Source organism: Bos javanicus, chromosome 4 (assembly GCF_032452875.1).
Source record: "Bos javanicus breed banteng chromosome 4, ARS-OSU_banteng_1.0, whole genome shotgun sequence".
Lineage (NCBI taxonomy): Eukaryota > Metazoa > Chordata > Mammalia > Artiodactyla > Bovidae > Bos > Bos javanicus.
Window position 1 is genome coordinate 26,969,833 of NC_083871.1, and position 20,034 is coordinate 26,989,866.

General features: G+C 36.2%; 1 protein-coding gene across 8 annotated transcripts in view; it reads right to left on the reverse strand.

Moving 5' to 3' along the window:
- The window catches only part of SNX13 (sorting nexin 13), a 148,512-nt gene that overhangs the window by 62,576 nt on the left and 65,902 nt on the right, over positions 1-20,034 (reverse strand). For 7 of the 8 annotated variants that reach the window (XM_061413643.1, XM_061413641.1, XM_061413642.1 and 4 more), the window contains 4 exons: positions 12,645-12,766; positions 12,427-12,528; positions 10,810-10,898; positions 2,776-2,859 (listed from right to left, as the gene is read on the reverse strand). In XM_061413643.1, coding sequence (XP_061269627.1) covers positions 2,776-2,859; positions 10,810-10,898; positions 12,427-12,528; positions 12,645-12,766 — 397 coding nt within the window. Of the gene's footprint in view, positions 1-2,775; positions 2,860-10,809; positions 10,899-12,426; positions 12,529-12,644; positions 12,767-17,535; positions 17,598-20,034 lie in introns of all 8 variants that reach the window. The other variant, XM_061413647.1, reaches the window with a different exon arrangement.

Here is a 20,034-nt window from a genome sequence, read left to right on the forward strand (position 1 = left end):
AGAGGATGAGATGGTTGGATGCCATCACCAACTCAATGTACATGAGTTTGAGCAAGCTCTGCAAGTTGGTAATGGACAGGGAAGCCTGGCGTGCTGCAGTCCATGGGGTCGCAAAGAGTCAGACAGGACTCAGCAACTGAATTGACTGACCTCTCTATTAACATTTCAGTCAGTATACAACTTATCAGAATCACAGTCACTCATAAATATATACTTACTTATATATTTATTTTTAAAGGAACAGATATCTACACACACATCATTTTTAGTTGTCCTTTTCACATAAAAAATAAACACATCTTTTCATATTCATAAAGACATACTACCATCATAGTATAAATAGTATTTATTGTATCAATATTCCTAAACTATTTCTCTATTTTATTGTTCAGTTGCTCGGTCCTGTCCGACTCTGCGACCCCATGGACTGCAGCACACAATAGCCTTCCTTGTCCGTCACTATCTCCCAGAGTTTGCTCAAACTCACGTCCACTGAGTTGGTGACGCCATCCAACCATCTCATTCTGTCGTCCCCTTATCCTCCTGCCCTCAATCTTTCCCAGCATCAGTGTTTTTCCAGTGAGTCAGCTCTTCACAGGCGGCCAAAGTATGGGAGCTTCAGCTTCAGCATCAGTCCTTCTAATGAATATTCAGGACTGATTTCCTTTAGGATTGACTGGTTGGATCTCCTTGCTGTCCAGGGGACTCTCATGAGTCTTCTCCAATACCACAGTTCAAAAGCATCAATTCTTCGGCGCTCAGCTTTCTTTACAGTCCAATTAGCACATCTGTACATGACTACTGGAAAAACCAGCTTTGACCAGACAGACTTTTGTTAGCAAATTGATATTTCTACTTTTTAATATGCTGTCTAGGTTTGTCACAGCTTTTCTTCCAAGGAGCAAATGTCTTTTAGTGTCATGGCTGCAGTCACCGTCCACAGTGATTTTGGAGCCCAAGTAAATAAAGTGTGTCACTGTTTCCATTGTTTCCCCATCTATCTGCCGTGAAGTGACAGGACCAGATGCCATGATCTTAGTTTTTTGAATGCTGAGTTTCAAGCCAGCGTTTTCACTCTCCTCTTTCATCAAAAGACTCTTCAGTTCCTCTTCACTTTCGGCCATAATGGTGGTGTCATCTGCATATCTGAGGTTACTGATATTTCTTTGGGCAATCTAGATTCCAGCTTGAGCTGCATTCAGCTCAGCATTTTGCATGATATACTTTGCATGTACATTAAATAAGCAAGATAACAATGTACAGCCTTGATATACTCCTTTCCCAATTTTGAACCAGTCTGTTGTTCCATGATCGGTTCTAACTGTTGCTTCTTGATCTGCATACAGGTTTCTCAGGAGACAAGTAAGGTGGTCTGGTATTCCCAACTCTTGAAGAATTTTCCACAGTTTGTTGTGATCCACAGTCAGAGGCTTTAGCATAATCAATGAAGCAGAAGTAGATGTTTTTCTAGAATTCCCTTGCTTTTTCTATGATCTAACGGAAGTTGGCAATTTGATCTCTGGTTCCTCTGCCTTTTCTAAATCCTACTCGTACATCTGGAGGTTCTCGGTTCATGTACTGTTGAAGCCTAGCCTGAAGGATTTTGAGCATTAACCTTGCTAGCATGTGAAATGAGTGCAATTGTGCCTCTATGCTGAACACTTATATTGCTTTCATTTTTTTAAGGATTATTAGCAAGATTGCCATTAGTAGTCTTAAATTGGATTGTTATAACCTTGTTTATCAGCACTTTACGATAAATTTCAAGAACGGAATTCCTAACCAAAGGCTTTTTTTTTTTTTAAGTTATGGGGATATGCAAATTTTTAAAGCTCTAGGTACAGCCTAGCAGGATCTAAATAAGCTGACAAAGGAAATGAAAAATTAAGTTCTGTGAACTCCATGAAAGATTCTAGGAACCAAGGCTAGGAAGACAATTTCTGCCTATAGGGGACCCATAATCCGATGCGAGAGACAAACACTGTAATAGTTACAACAATGAAAAATGGCACGTCTAATAATGGATATGATTGTAAACAAAGAACAATCAAATACTTCCTTCCTAGAAAAGCTAGACTGAGTAAAAGAAGACAATGTGGGAGAGAAATTTCAGATTCACAAAAAGGAATCAAAGACTTAGGTACCCATCAAGGTAATTCCCAGCAATAGCCCATTTAACACATTCTTCCTCAACCATTAATTTACTGAGGAAAAGCATATATAATCAGAAAAAAATTAGAACTAGCAAACTTAATAACCACTAACCCTTTGATATACCTGATGAATGACAAAACTATGAGTTATCTAACTTAGTGACATACTAAGCGACTTATAGAAACATATGTAGAACTTAGATCTTATTCTCAATCTAATGTTCTTTCCTTCATATTTTTCTCTACTATTTAGCGTAAAATTTAAATTGCATGCTATTTAAGTAGTTCAGATTAATTTGAAATCAAACAGCAGTTTTAAGAAGTACTTATCATCTATACACACAGATAAGAAAACATCCTTTTTTAAATTTAAATAAGTAGAAACAGCAGGAACACTGTAAGGAAGATTATCTTATCAACCTACTTCCTTAAGGGAAATCTGGCTAGTACATTCAACACATAAGCTAACAGAAACATTGAAAATATAAAAGATTACCTTGAGATATATTTTTACTTAATTTCTTTAATAAATTATTGCTTAATCATCCTGACCTCCAAATCATATTTATACCTTTTAAAAAACTGTTTTAAAAACAAGAGCTGCATTTTAGAAAGTACATACCATCCATATGATATATTGATTAATATAATCAGGGTCACTGAGTTGATTTATCAATGGAAGAAGAACTCCACGTGCAAGGATTTCCTGGACAAAAATTTTAAAACACAAAAACAAATTTAATCTCATATACTTCTCAAATCAATTGCACAGTGTAAATTTCCTAACTCAATGCTGTTACTGAAGAAAGGTAAGGTATAGATAAAAGTAAATTTGGTAAATGACATGATTTACAAAAAGATGAGCTAGCATACATCAGTTGAATAAGATGAAGCCATCTATATCAACTTAGATACATGGGCACAATTAGCTAAAGTACAGTTGAGCGAAAAAAAAAGCAAAAGTATACCTTTAATAAGCAGAATCAAGATTGCCAGAAGAAGTATCAATAACCTCAGATATGCAGATGACACCATCCTTATGGAAGAAAGTGAAGAGGAACTAAAAAGCCTCTTGATGAAGGTGAAAGTGGAGAGTGAAAAAGTTGGCTTAAAGCTCAACATTCAGAAAACGAAGATCATGGCATCCAGTCCCATCACTTCATGGGAAATAGATGAGCAAACAGTGGAAACAGTATCAGACTTTATTTTTCTGGGCTCCAAAATCACTGCAGATGGTGACTGCAGCCATGAAATTAAAAGAGGCTTACTCCTTGGAAGGAAAGTTATGACCAACCTAGACAGCATATTCAAAAGCAGAGACATTACTTTGCCAACAAAGGTTCGTCTAGTCAAGGCTATGGTTTTTCCAGTGGTCATGTATGGATGTGAGAGTTGGACTGTGAAGAAGGCTGAGCACCGAAGAATTGATGCTTTTGAACTGTGGTGTTGGAAAAGACTCTTGAGAGTCCCCTGGACTGCAAGGAGATCCAACCAGTCCATTCTGAAGGAGATCAGCCCTGGGTATTCTTTGGAAGGAATGATGCTAAAGCTGAAACTCCAGTACTTTGGCCACCTCATGCGAAGAGTTGACTCACTGGAAAAGACTCTGATGCTGGGAGGGATTGGGGGCAAGAGGAGAAGGGGACGACAGAGGATGAGATGGCTGGATGGCATCACTGACTCGATGGACATGAGTCTGAGTGAACTCCGGGAGGTGGTGATGGACAGGGAGGCCTGGCGTGCTGCGATTCCTGGGGTCGCAAGGAGTCGGACACGACTGAGCGACTGATTTGATTTGATCAAGTTAGCATTTATATCCATTTTTAAAAGGCAAAACATGGCAGTATATGTATTTATGGACTCCTACATCTATATTAAAAGTATAAAAACAAAAAAAGAAAACAATCAGAACAGTGACTGCCTTTGAGGGAGGGCTAGAGCAACTACAGCAAAATGTTAACACTGCTCAAATCTGGTTTGTTGGCGCATTAATGTCTATTGTATTAACTCGCTATACCTGTCTGTTTGAAATTTCTAATACAAGATAATAAAAATAAAATAACATTTATGGTAATACAATTACTTAATATTCTTTGACTATACCTTCCCATTCTCTGCAGCTGTTTACACGTCTATCAAGATTCTGGCTCTCCTTCTAGGACTGACTACAGAATTAATTTTCTAATTAAATAAACCCTGATTGTTCTGATGAACACTATTCACTTATATATTTAAAATACACTCATGCTTTGTATTTATGGCATTTATCACATACCATTCTTTAAGTAATTCTGTGTCTTCCACCTCTCCTAATATACTACAGCTCTTTAGGAACTTTTCGTATGTGAGTGGAAATTAGTTAAAAGAGATAAAAGATTTATCTCTATGCAAAAATACTCTTATCTTCTCAAGGTCACTGTCTTAAATATGGCATGACTTTGAAAAAATTAAATGATACAAATCAAGAAACTAAGTGGCTCAGATGGTAAAACGTTTGCCTACAATGTAGGAGCCTGGGGTTCAATCCCTGGGTTGGGAAGATCTCCTGGAGAAGGAAATGGCAACCCACTCCAGTAGTCTTGCCTGAAGAATCCCATGGAAAGAGGAGCCTGGCGGGCTACAGTCCATGGTGTCGCAAAGAGCAGGACATGACTGAACGACTTCACTTTCACTTTCAAACTTAGACAATAGTCTACTTGTTTAATCTTCAATCCTCTATGCTTGTGATATCTAGAGTTATGAAACAGAATTTCTTATGAATACTAGAAAGGCTAAATAGCCACAAGTTTAACAGGATGTTTCACTTTTCTAAGTAAAGGACCAATTTATTTATTCCTTTCCAGATTTCTAATTTATCTGTGCCATTTTCTGGTATAAGTTCACAGAAGAGAGCCTTCACTTTGCTTTCCTTTAGAGAAATATTTTATATAAATTCTACTTCTATAAGTTTTACAAGTCTTTGACAACTTTTACCCCATGATCAATTAATATTTCTAAAAGGCACTAATGGAGGCTCCAAAAACTTTTTGAAATGTCTTTTAAGACATCTTCCAGTCTCAAATTAGAAAATTGCTTATTCTGGATTAGCTTTAATCTCTAACTTTTTAAAAATTATATTTATTTATGTAATTTCTTCCCTCAAATTATGTATCTGACCACACATGCTCAAATTTTTAAATGTATTCTGAAATGATAAAATTGACAAACAAAAAAGTGCTTTATTGAAAGTTTATTTTCAAAGGAGTAAAAACATATGGGTAACCTTTTTGAATAAGTTTACTGCTTCATATTAGTTAAGGCAAACAGTCGTTATGTCTCTCTGAAAACTATTTTGATCTCCTAATTTGCCTCATGAAAGAGTTTGGTTAGTCATGTATATGTGTGTGTGTCTGTGTGTTCAGCTGCTCAGTCATGTATGACTCTGCAACCTCATGGACTATATAGCCCACCAGGCTCCTCTGTCCATGGGATTCACCAGGCAAGAATACTGGAGTGGGTAGCCATGTCCTTCTCCAGGGGATCTTCCTGACCCAGGGATCGAAACCGGGTCTCCTGCATTGCAGGCAGATTCTTAATCATCTGAACCACCAGGGAAGTCCTTGGTTAGTCATACGACTCAATAATTCCTATACAGTTTTAGTGAGAGCAAAATATTGCAAATATTATAAATTATGTGGCAATTTTCATATACTTTAACACAAGCATAAGCTGCCAAATATGAAGATTTAAAAGTTACAGAGTCACTGAGGCCATGAATCTTTATGTCCATAAAACATGGTAATGGGAGACAGCAGAGGCAATTAAATAGCAATATCTCAGTCAAATGCTGTGATTTGTACAACTCATACAAAGGATTCATATAAAGGAAAGAACTAAGAACTTTCTAGTCTGTTATTTAATCTGAACAAAGTGCCTTTTGGGAAAACCTAGATTTAATTATCAACAAAGGAAAGTGATAAAGAACTATCAAGTTAAGAGAAAAACAAACTGACCACAGAGCTCTACAATTACACTCACTCAATTAGACACAAGCAAAAAGAAATGAAATATTGGCCTAAAAGATCAATCTATGGCAAAACGTATTTGCTTTTTCTTTAAACAACCCTACTTATTTTAAACACATTTTAAACCCATGTAACAAGACTGATCGTCATTCCTGTCTCCTAAAAGTCAGTTTAATCTTTAAAGAGTAGCAGTAGCATGTGCCCCATAGCCAGCAAGGTCAAATAGGTTTCCTCTCAGATCACGAACTCCTTATCGTCAAATTCAGACTTAAATTGAAGAAAGTAGGGAAAACCACTAGACCATTCAGCTATGACCTAAAGTGACAAAAAGATTTGAGGGATTAGATCTGACAGAGTGTCTGAAGAAATATGGACAGAAATTCAAGACATTGTATAGGAGACAGGGATCAAGACTAGTCCCAAGAAGAAGAAATGTAAAAAAGCAAAATGGCTGTCTGAAGAGGCCTTACAAATAGCTGTGAAAAGAAGAGAAATGAAAAGCAAAGGAGAAAAGGAAAGACATATATATCTGAATGCAGATTTCCAAAGAATAGCAAGGAGAGATAAGAAAGCCTTCCTCAGTGATCAGTGCAAAGAAATAAGAGGAAAACAGAATGGGAAAGACTAGAGTTTTCTTCCTGGAGAAGGCAATGGCATCCCACTCCAGTACTCTTGCCTGGAAAATCCCATGGATGGAGGAGCCTGGTGGGCTGCGGTCCATGGGGTTGCGAAGACTCGGACACGACTGAGCGACTTCACTTTCACTTTTCACTTTCATGCACTGGAGAAGGAAATGGCAACCCACTCCAGTGTTCTTGCCTGGAGAATCCCAGGGGCGGGGGAGCCTGGTGGGCTGACGTCTACGGGGTCGCCCAGAGTTGGACACAACTGAAGTGACTTAGCAGTCGCAGCAGCAGAATGCTCTTCAAGAAAACTAGAGATACCAAGGGAACATTTCATGTAAAGATGGGCACAATAAAGGACAGAAATGGTATGGACCCAACAGAGGCAGAAGATACTAAGAAGAGGTGCCAAGAATACACAGAAGAACTGTACAAAAAAGATCTTCATGACCCAGATAATCACAATGGTGTGATCAACTCACCTAGAGTCAGACATCCTGGAATGTGAAGTCAAGTGGGCCTTAGGAAGCATCACTACCAACAAAGCTAGTGGAGGTGATGGAATTCCAGGTGAGGTATTTCAAATCTAAAAAATGATGCTGTGAAAGTGCTGCACTCAATATGCCAGAAAATTTGGAAAACTCAGCAGTGGCCACAGGACTGGAAAAGGTCAGTTTTCATTCCAATCTCAAAGAAAGGCAATGCCAAAGAATGCTGAAACTAATGTACAATGGCACTCATCTTACATGCTAGTCAAGTAATGCTCAAAATTCTCCAAGCCAGGCTTCAACAGTATGTGAACCATGAACTTCCAGATGTTCAGGCTGGATTTAGAAAAGGCAGAGGAATCAGAGATCAAATTGCCAACATCCGTTGAACCATCGATAAAGCAAGAGAGTTCCAGAAAAACATCTATTTCTGCTTTATTGACTATGCCAAAGCCTGGATCATGACAAACTGTCGAAAATTCTTAAAGATGGGAATACCAGACCATTTGACCTGTCTTTTGAGAAACCTGTATGCAGGTTAGGAAGCAACAGTTAGAACTGGACACGGAACAACAGACTGGTTCCAAATCAGGAAAGGAGCACATCAAGGCTGTATACTGTCACCCTGCTTATTTAACTTATATGCAGAGTACACCATGAGAAACACTGGGCTGGATGAAGCACAAGCTGGAATCAAGACTGCAGGAAGAAATATCAATAACCTCAGATATGCAGATGACACCACTCCTTATGGCAGAAAGTGAAGAAGAACTAAAGAGCCTCTTGATGAAAGTGAAAGAGCAGAGTGAAAAAGTTGGCTTAAAACTCAACATTTAGAAAACTAAGATCGGGGCATCTGGTCTCATCACTTCATGGCAAATAGACGGGGAAACAGTGTCAGACTTTATTTTTTTGGGCTCCAAAATCACTGCAGATGGTGACTGCAGCCATGAAATAAAAGATGCTTACTCCTTGAAAGAAAAGTTATGACCAACGTAGACAGCATATTAACAAGCAGAGACATTACTTTGCCAACAAAGGTCCATCTAGTCAAAACTATGGTTTTTCCAGTAGTCATGTATGGATGTGAGAGTTGGACTATAAAGAAAGCTGAGAGCCAAAGAATTGATGCTTTTGAACTGTGGTGTTGGAAGACTCTTGAGAGGTCCTTGGACTACAAGGAGATCAAACCAGTCCATCCTAAAGGAAATCAGTCCTGAATATTCATTGGAAGGACAGATCCTGAAGCTGAAACTCCAATCTTTTGGCCACCTGATGCGAACAACTGACTCATTGGAAAAGACCATGATGCTAGGAAAGATTGAAAGAGAAGGAGAAGGGGACAACAGAGGATAAGATGGCTGGATGGCATCACCAACTCAATGGACATGAGTCTGAGTAAACCCCAGGAGTTGGTGATGGACAGGGAGGCCTGGCATGCTGCAGTCCATGGGGTCGTAAAGAGTCGCACACTACTGAATGACTGAACTCAACTCAACTGTGCATTAAAATTGATTATCTGATTGGTATATGCTATATGGCAGGCACTGTGAAAACCAGTAAATACACAGTGATACAGAATACAGAAATGAAGAAATGGCCCCTGTCCTCTAGGGCTTGGGATTCTGTTAGGGGAAAGAGGCATCGAGCAAGTTAATCCAACAATCAAACTTTCATGTTAAAATATGGTAAATTTAAGAAGGAATATAGTACCTACCTACACTGATAGGGAATTATGAGGGGGCTTTTAGAGAAGGAAGTATTTCTGAGGAAGTGAGATATGAGGGACAAATATAATTTAGCCAAGAGTATAATGCAAATCATTCTAAGCAGATGAAAAAAAGCGTACGAGATAATCCTATAGTGGAGAGAAATGGCACTTTGGAAAAGCCTGTGTGGTTGGAGTACAGTGATGACATGGAATGAAGGCCAGAGAGGTTAAACAACGCCACATCACCCACAGTCTTATTGTAAGCCTTTTAAAAGGACTTAAGATTTAAAACATTTGCTGGGTGGTCATTACGGGAATGAAGAAAAGACTTATAAAAGGTACACAGGATTTGGAGGCAAGAGTAAGACTTCCATCTTGTGCATGCAAAGTTTAAAAGGGCTGTGCATCAGTGAAATAGTGATTTTAGTAGGCAGCTGGTGGACAGTTTAGAAGGGAAAGATATAGATTTGAAAGTTATTAGCATTTGGATGGTGTTTAAAGTCACAGGGATGGATGCGCAAGAAGGCACAGAATTGCACAACTTGTATATTTAAAAGTTAAGCAGAGTATCAGGCAGGCAAAGACTGCTCCAAATAATCAGCATGAATGAATATGATGACTGATTAGCAGTATCTTCCTTCAGTGGTAGATGTGAATCTAGACATAGACATGCCAGATGTTGATAATGACCAGCCCAAGTCTTCAATGTATATAATCTATCAGACTCTTCCCATCAAGATCAAGCATTTTCTATTCATTTCACAGCATCATTACCCTACCTGAAAATGCACTGAACTCAAGTTAGAGAGCTATCAGGATACTGCTAAATTGATACTGCTTAAATAATAATAAGCAAAAAAGCTCAGTTAGGAACTGGTGTATCTGTTTTGCAGAATGGCAGACTAAAAAGATCATAAACTTTCATTTTCAGTATAATCAGAAACTTTTAATTTAACCCATTGAGCCAGGGTAAGGACTAACGTAGCTAGCATTTCTTGGTCATAACCAGTAATCAAAGTCAAAATGTTATTCCTTTACATTTGCACACAGAATTTTATCCCAAAGGATTATACCCAGAGAATAAATGAGTCCAAAATTATTGTTTTCATCTGACATTTATTTTTCAATGCCAAGAAGTAGAATCTTAGCTGCCCAGGGTTTTTTTTGAAAGTTTCTATCAGAAGTGTTATTTTAATTAGCCTACTTTAGATAAATTTATAGGATTCATTGGAAGGACTGATGCTGAAGCTCCAATACTTTGGCCACCTGATGTAAAGAGCTGACTCATTAGAAAAGATCCAGATGCTGGGAAAGATTGAAGGCAGGAGAGGAGAAGGGGATGACAGAGGACAAGATGACTGGATAGCATCACCGACTCAATGGACATGAGTTTGAGCAAGCTCAGAGAGATGGTGAAGGACAGGGAAGCCTGGTGTGCTGCAGTCCATGGGGTAGCAAAAGTCGGACACGAATAAGCAACTGAACAACAATGTTAAAGAAAATTTAAAACATAATCTAACTTTAACTCAAGCAGTTCTTGAGGTGTTGTCCAGGAACCTCTGGGGTGTAAGGGAAAGGGAAGCAAACAGTGGTATTTTCAGAATGGAGCATGATAGTTAATGGAATGTGCTTGTGTATTCTGTGTTCCAAATTCCTTAGTTTTAATATTTACAATATAATAAATATTGATCGACAAAGCCCACATAAACAGAAGCTATTTGGGGTCCTTAATAATTTTTAAGTGTGTAACAGGGTCCTGGGACCAAAAATTTGGTAATTACTACTCTAAGTTTCTTTACAGCCATGTATTTGGTATGTGTTTAAGCTTACCCTGACAAAGTATCGCATGATCTTGTTCTGGAAATCTCCAGGAGGTAGCAACAAATACAATAAGACCTCACACAAATCCCTTAGGAATCCTAGAAATAAAAAAAAAAGGAGCCATAATAACAGAAAATACAAAATCTCCACCTACTCTTGATATAAAACACAAAGTGGCAGGATTAAGCAGTTTGCTGATTATATAAGCTTATTATCTTAGTAATTAATCAGTATTCAATAAAAATCTTTGTTATTCTCCAAACAGCAAATATTCATTAATCAAAGTAATATACACTTTTTTACTTTGCCCAGTTCTACCCTACATCTATGAGATGGCTGGATGGCATCACCAACTTGATGGACATGAGTTTGAGTAAACTCCAGGAGCTGGTGATGGACAGGGAGGCCTGGCATGCTGCGATTCACGGGGTCGCAAAGAGTCAGACACGACTGAGCGACTGAACTGAACTGAACCCTAAATCTTGAGTTGTTGAGAAACTTCAATTACAAAAGTGTTTTTCTCCAAAGTTTTAGTTGCACCAAGTATTCTACTCTTCTACCACACATCTCTACATACTTAAGTTATCTGCACATTTAAAAATATACTTACAATTCTTTTTCAAGAAAGAACCTCCACTAACCTGGCAGGTAATAAGAAAAAGAACATGCTCTTCTATTTTACTGATTGAAGAGGGCTTGATTTACATAAAAGAACTATACATCATTCTAACTATTCCTTACATTTAGTTATTTCATATTAATGCTAATGAAGGAGCAATTAAAAACTGAATTGCATAATAAATATAAAAAGGAAAGAAGAAAAACGGAAAAGAGCAGAAAAGAAAGCAAAGAAATAGAAAAGCTGAGCACATTTTAAAAATCTAAGAAAACAATTTCCACGACTAGCAATGCTTTTCTGACGTGTTCATATGCTGACACTTCCTGGGAAGGTAATTATGTAACTGATAATCAAAACCTGATAATCAAAACAATATGCCCAGTAGCACAGACTCGGTCACTGTAAAACTAGGAAAAGACAACATCCTCAGCTAAAATTTATCTGGTCTAACCTCTCAAAAAGAAAAGTCAATTCAACTCTATAAATTTCATTTGAAACATTGTCATCATTCCCTTAGAAAATATTTACAATAATAGGTGTATTCTCGAATTAGAAATAATAAACTCAAGGTGAAGATAAAATTACTACAGATCAAAAAAAGTAAATTCCTAAGGATAAAATGTTTGTGTTTGCTATATTTTAAAAGACAACAAAGGAAGTTCTCTTTAACTGAAAAGGCTCTCTTTAAAAGAAAAAAGAATCTGGAAATTTACTTCTAAGAGTTAAAAGATAAAATAAGCAGTAGTGTTTTTACTAAGCTTCCTGTCCTGTAAGAATAACTTCACTCTTAGATTTTACCCTGCTGCTGCTGCTGTCGCTTCAGTTGTGTCTGACTCTGTGCGACCCCATAGATGGTATCTCACCAGGCTCCCCCGTCCCTAGGATTCTCCAGGCAAGAACACTGGAGTGGGTAGATTTTACCCTGGTATTTGTTAAATGGTTCTGCTAATTTGCCTCTACTAACGTGAACAGTTAATATGCTCAAAAAGTTAAATTAAAAAGAAAACCTTCTTCATCTTTGGGAGAAGTGCACACTAGGTCACGGCAAACATCCTTTTCCATTTCAACTTCAACTTCAAAGAAGGTATCTACAAGATCTTCTGCTGTACCTGGACAGAAAAGGAACAATTCAAGATTAGAGAATAATAAAGAAAAACGGATTTAAAAAAATAATAATAAAATAAAATAAAATCCTAATTTTCAAATGGGATAAAGATATTATTACCTTTCACTTGATCATCTTTCTCTGTTATCTTTTGTTGGGCCTTTCTGAATACTCGTAGGTGTGTGCCAAAATCATCTACAAGGCGTGTAGTAAAATAAGGTTGCCAGTCTATTTCTTTAGACCTTATAACAAACACATTACATAAAAGGATGACTTTTTAAATCAAAAAATAAATTTATTCAATGACTATTGAAAAACAACATGATCATCACAGACTGAATTTATTTATACTTTTTGTCCATTTAATTAGTATTACATCTTAGCATTCCTCTTCAAAAGACCCATAGTTTATCAAATCTATTTAAACTTTTGAACAGTATGCTTTGAAGTATTTTATGTGTCGAAGCTTAAAAGTATTAAGTGCTTAAAATTAAAAACAGGAAAGAAAACAGGCAATTTCTCATCCCAGACATAACAACACATTAAGAACTTAGAATGCTTTTGCTTGTTTTTAAAAGAGCACTTGGGATTTTTGATTCTTTCTGAACCCTTTCTGAATTCTCCACATTCTTCCATTTAGTTATACAGTCCAAGTTTTGAACCAAATACCTTTGGTGTGAGCCTGATTGGTTTCTGTTTGCATATATAAACACTTAAAAACTCAACTATTCAAAATAGCTATAGTCACCTGGAAATGGTTTAAAGAATAATGTATAAAATACCACACTTACCCATGAAAAAAGTGGTAACTAATTTTATTAAGCTACCTAGTACTCTTATAAAAGAAGACTTCAACAAACACTGCTAATTTAGCACACCAGTGAAATATAACAAATACAATAGATAAATACAAAACAGATTACACATCTCTTTTGATTAAGTGATATTTTTAAACAAGCATTTTTTCAATGCTGTTTTCCTTATATTAACATTAAAATTAATTCATCCCTTTATGAACATACCAAATAGAAGACAAAGAGTTATTCATAAAGATGCTGAGCAATAAAGGAGAGGAAAAAAAAAAAAGTATACCATAAGTCATCATGCTAATTCACCATACATAAAAAAGCAAGTGAGTAAGTTAATTTGATTACTGTTTTTGGAGAAAAACCTTATAAATGTGATAACAGCACTGAGGAATATCACAGATGGCTGTTTTCAAATAAAAACAAATTATTAACATTAATATACTTTTTAATGTGCAATTATAATCTATTATACACATGGAAAGTAAATTATAAGTACATAAAATACAAGTCAACTTAATAAAAATAAAGGTAACCTGAGTGTTCAGATTTGCAGAGGGGTTATCATTAGACTATATGAGCCATGTATATTAAATACTTCGAGGTCTCTAGAATCTTTGTTTCTTATTTTAAAGAGAAAAGCACTATTATCTGTGTAAGCATCTTTCAAAAATCCTTACATGAATATCTATACAAAATCATCCAAACTTGAAAATTTGTATAAGAACAAAATTTACATGGTATAGACCATAAATTCATTTAATCCATAAAAGGTTCATTCTAACAAATTTAGAAGCAGAATCTTTCAAATTGTATGTGCTGTTTCATGTATAGTGCTGTTATAGAATTTATTGAAATTCAAGCAAAATAAATTCATTAATTTTAGAACCTATCTCAATACATCTTAGAAGATGTAAATGAGACATCTGAAGAAGATATAAAAGGATGTAAAAGTAATATTTAACATGACTGGAAGTTAATCAGTAATGCAAATATAAAAAATTATTTTAATTATTAAACACAGATTTCTACTTTCAATATATAAATACATTGAGGTGAGGAAAACAGGAAGCATAATATTTCATATTCCCTGTCCAAGGTAATTATTTTCCCTCTGCTTGACTCATTTTCACTGAATACATACAAATTTAATGTAAATCTCAATTCAAAGGAACTATTCTAGGTAAGGAAGATAGGAACAACAGTAGTACATGACTGCCCACTTATAAATTAGGAAAATATCTACTAATAATTTCTAGTAGTATTTACCTTATAATTTGAAAACATTTTGTTGACAGTGAAGTACTTCCTAAAATTATGGTATATGACTAATATAATAAGTGCAATGTAAATATAAATTTAAAAATCATTTAATTTATGTAATAGCCACATTTCCTTCTATTGATCTACAAATAGCTTTCTATTTGAGTTCTTAATACTATTATTCTTAAACCATAACTGCAGTCAAGGCTCTTTTTCACTTTGTTTAAAATATTTCCCCACATGTCTTCTAGTAAAAACATCTAGATTATTATACAATGAATCCTATTATCTATACTTTCATTTTATTACTTAGAAGCTTTCATTTCTTGAATTTAAAAATGAGAGCATACTTCCTATATGACCAAGAGAATAAGGAATATATTCAACCCTACTCCAAAAAAATAAAATTTATAGTAGGTTCCTGTAGCTTATATATCTTGATAGAATGACTGCATGAATTACAATGGTTAACTAGGAATGCAAATAAGAAATGAAGTCTCAAAGAACAAAAGCAACAGTCAAACTATAAAGTGAACCTCTCTGAATATATATTAGGCCTTATCTTCACCTCTAATACCAGCATCTTATTCCTGGCCTTTTCATTGGTCTCCCATGTCCTTTCTTGTCTCTCCCTTCATTCTGTTTTCCATAGAGCAGCCAGAGTGATCTTTTTAAAAATACAAATATGATAATACGAAACAAGAGCTTTAAAAATACTTTAATGACTCCCTGATCATGCATATCTGGGTCCCTGCTTACTTCCTCATCGTCTGTTTCGCTCTCTTCCTTCCTCTTTGGTTCTGTTCTTATCTCAGTGCCTCTGGACAGACTATTTCTTCTGCCAAGTTTGCTCACTCTGTCTACTCCCTACAAATTTACTTTCTCTCCTCCACATTCCCCTGACAATTCCCATGTATGCTTTCGAGTTTATCTAAAATGTTGGCTCCACACACAGAACCCTGCATTGACCCTCACCCTCTGCCGTACTCCTTCACACTAGGTCTGGAGATCTCTGGTTACAGTGCTTAGTTCTATAGCACTAGAATCTGCAGTTAAATAATTCAATTGCTGAGATAAGTCAGGGATTTCATCTGTTTTATTCCACTGTGTTTGTTTTATTCACAGTGTTGTTCCCAATGGCTAAATAATACGTTAAACACTGGAGGCACTCAATACATACCAATTTATTGATTTCTCTTTCAGGGTCAGAGCACTGTTAACAGGTGCCTGGAGAATGGCCCATGAACCACCTAGAACAGCTTCTTCCTTACTCCTTAAAGTTCTGAAATGGGACACACATTGATTGAGAAGCTCTTTTTGCCTCTCTAAAACCTAAAGCTGCTGCTGCTAAGTCGCTTCAGTCGTGTCCAACTCTGTGCGACCCTGTAGATGGCAGCCTATCAGGCTCCTCCATCCTTGGGATTCTCCAGGCAAGAACCCTGGAGTGGGTTGCCATTTCCTTCTCCAACGCATGAAAGTGAAAAGTGAAACTGAAGTCGCTCAGTCGTTTCCGACTCTTAGCGACCCCATGGACTGAAGCCTACCAGGCTCCTCCGTCCATGGGAGTTTCCAAGCAAGAGTACTGGAGTGGGGTGCCATCGCCTTCTCCAAAACCTAAAGCTACTTAATGCTAAAGCCTAAAAAAGGCACTGAATGTCCTAAATATGGGGCTGAGACTGAGATTACACAAATTGCTTCACTGGTTCCATCTATTCTAAGCAGTATACAGCTTATCATAAGGAATACAAAACACACATCAAAATCAATTAAAGACTTCTGTAAAGAGGCCTGGACTGGCATACATGCCCTTGATTCAAGTAAAAGATACACCATTTCATTAGTTGTGAAATTCAGCAAGTCATATCACATCCCACGGTTTTTCTCTAGGGACACTTACAGCTTTAAGAATCTATGATTAACCAAATACAACATACACATAGGCAGGCACACAGGAACACAATACATGGAAAAGTGATAATGAGTAAATAAAATATCTGATCAAAAGAGGGAATCATGAATGTATGTCATTTTAACTTCAATCATATAAATCATTCAATATAAGACAAAGACAAGACCTTTTGATTAATGTTTTGCTAAGTGTTATTAATGTAGCCTTTGTCTTGAATAAATCATTCTCACACTGAAGAAGTTATGGTTTCCAGTTTCTTTTAAATGACATAACAACTAAGGACATTTGTAAACAAATCTGAACGCAGAGTAAGGGTCTTTCAAGGCTCTTCACCAGTATTTTGTAGTTGTCTTTTGCACACCTAATTCAATTGCAATCTATTCAGCAACTTGCTCTGAGTAAATTCCAAAGCAAGTGACCTCATTTTCACAGGAACTACCCTGTCATACTCATATTTCTTCAAAATAGGTAGGGGTAAATTAAATTATATGATTATAATAAAAAATATAACCAGGGTACACAGGTTCAGAAACAAATACAACTTCCTTTTCTAACACACTCAATTGTCTTGCTCCTCTAAAGTATCCCTGTTCAGCTCACACTACAGACCTATTATATGAAATTTTCTTTGCCCAAGAATCTATTAATACAAGTGACTTTTGATAAGTTTAAATCTCAAAAAGTGGGAACAGAAATGGGCAGAAGTACAAGAAAGTAGTCTATTAGCCTAGCTTTAATGCTACAGGCATGAGTTAGTATGTCGTACAAAGGGAATGGACTGGCTAACTAAAGAGAACTTCTACTACAGTAGTACAGAACTCGTACCATTCCAAAAAGAGTCACATACAGAAATAAGCAGAAGTTAAGTGCTATGTCATAAGTTAAAAAAGATTAAAAAAATCTTGATGAATGAGTACTATGATTGATGAATGAGTACCATTTAACAGGGAAAGTAAGGATATAGGAACAAGCAAAAGAAGGGAATGAGCATGATCAACCCGTAGTTGATCACGTAGTCATCACGACGACTTGCCTAACTAAAGAAGTGGGTGACTGCTGGGCAGTAGAGGCAATCTTCACACACTTGGCAGAACACTGTCCTGGAAAAAGTCCTTTATATCAAAATGAAAACAGTCAAAACTGATCTTCCCACAGAAACAATCCTATGATAAATGTTTCATTCCTTATGCTGTATTATTTTTTCACAGGAATGATTACTAAGATATTATCTTAAAACATTAAAAATGACACAGTATACTGCATAGTATATACACTGTATAGTATTCGTGTTTGTATATGTGTGAATATATATCAAAAGTCATACACACTTATCACATATAAAGGCTTTTTAAATGTATATTAATCAGTAAGGGCAATATAATAACCAACTGCATAAAATACAATAATATGTATTAATCTCCTAAATGAGGTCTTTTACCTTCTAAAGAAGAAATATCAGACATTTTTTTAAAAAAATCACTAGCAAAATTCCTAGTTTTACTGGGTAGATTTTGACAAGCATCTTTGAAGACATTTTGAGAAGTTCTATTCCACTAGTTTTTTTGATCACCTGACTCACAGCCATCTTTTGCCGAAAGTGAGTGACCTATCTGTAAAAGAAAAAAATTCCTTCCTTGAGTCACTGAATCAGACAGTTAACCCCCTCAGAATTCACTATCATAAAGGATATACTTTTTAAAATACATAAACCTTTACATGTTTCCATCCTTAAGAGTCCTTGAGGGAGTACTTTGTTAGCATCAAAAGCTTCAGCCTAAAATTGAATTTGAGCAATATTTTAAAAGCAAAGAATTGTAAACTTGCTTCTAAATCCATTTAAAGACTTTCCCTTCTTCCAGTCTCAATTTGCTCATAAATATTTCAAGTTACCATAACCACTTCCCTAGAGCATTTTTGCTTCCCTTTTAAAAACTACTTCAAGAATTTAGGACTGAGTATAAAATAATTAAACTAATTTTTCACAACATTCCTAAATTTACATTAAACTTATGATCACTCTCTACCATAATCCTCAAAAATACATGGAGAATCACTCTTTCACAGGAGCCAAGTTAGCAACCATGAGGACACAAGTTTCACCACTTTATGGTTATAATTAGTCTGCTCCCTTCCCTCAGCTGCACCTCCTCCCTCTGTGTGCTGCAGCATGCGTGCATGCTAAGTCGCTTCAGTCAAGTCTGACTCTTTGCTATCCTATGGACTGTAGCCCGCCAGGCTCTTCTGTACATGGGATTCGCTTCCCTAGGGGATCTTTCCTGACCTAGGGATCAAATCCATGTCTCTGGCACCTCCTGCATTAGCAGATGGGCTCTTTACCTCTAACTCCACCTAGGAAGCCCCATGTGCTGCAGGGGGAGAGCCAAATGAGCACATCTCTCTCCTAACCCCACATGCAGTGACTTTATGCTCACAGCTTAAAATCCACCACGGTGGGAACTTAAAGTAGCAGACTTACAAAACTACAAATTTATTGTTTTTAGTATTCTATAGAGAAGAGCAGTAGTTTGGATAATCAAGTAAAAAACTGTCAAGTTTCATTGATACAAAACTGCTTAACTATAGGGAAAAGATTGGTCTAGTACATATCTTAGATGTTTGAAGTCTTGCATCCTTTCTGACCATGCAGAAATGTAATAAAAGGTTTAAATATAGTTTATCATCATCCTACTTTAAGATTTACTATCAGTAAAACAGCAGACCAGAGAAGTACTTTAATCCCAAAGTAAATTAAATCTAAAAAAATAACTCTCCAAATGGTATTCAAAATGTGGGGTGTGATAGAGAATGTGAGTGTTTTGAAGAGGAGATATGAGTGAAGGCAAACAGATCGAGATTAGTAACAACTATATCAGGGAATCTCAGTATTTCAGAACTGAAAGAGATCTGAAAGAATTACCACAAACCTTTATAATTACAAGGCCAAAAATGTAAATTATTTATTCCAGATTAGTTAGTGAGATAAAGGTTTTGTTAAAACAAAAACAGGATTCCTGAGTTTCAATTCAGTTTATCTGCTACACCTTGAACTACACGAAATCTTCTGACTCATAAAAGTTATAAACAAATTGGTAGAAATGGAGAAAAATCTGGGCCTGCAGTTTTATATAGCCATAGTATGGAAATGGTACTCAGTGAACTACAACTCCACATAAAAAAATCCATCCAGTTCTACAATGCAGAAGTTCTAAAGAACTTCAATCTCCAAATATAAAGAAAAAATTAGAAGAACACACATAAAGCACACTCACCTAATTTAGAGGTTGAGTATAAAGAACACAGAGCTGGAAGCCTTAAGCTACATGAAAAAAAAACAAAAAACAACCTGGGGCTAAGTGTGCATCTTAAGTATAATGTTAAGTACTAACAATTAAATTCATCTTATTAAGTATTTTAATAAACAAGGTTTTCAGTAAAATTTATCTGATAAATGAAACATTCGTAGACCCAACAGTGAAATACATTAAATTCTGTGGGAAAAAAATTACCAAGAAGTCATAAATGGAAACTCGGT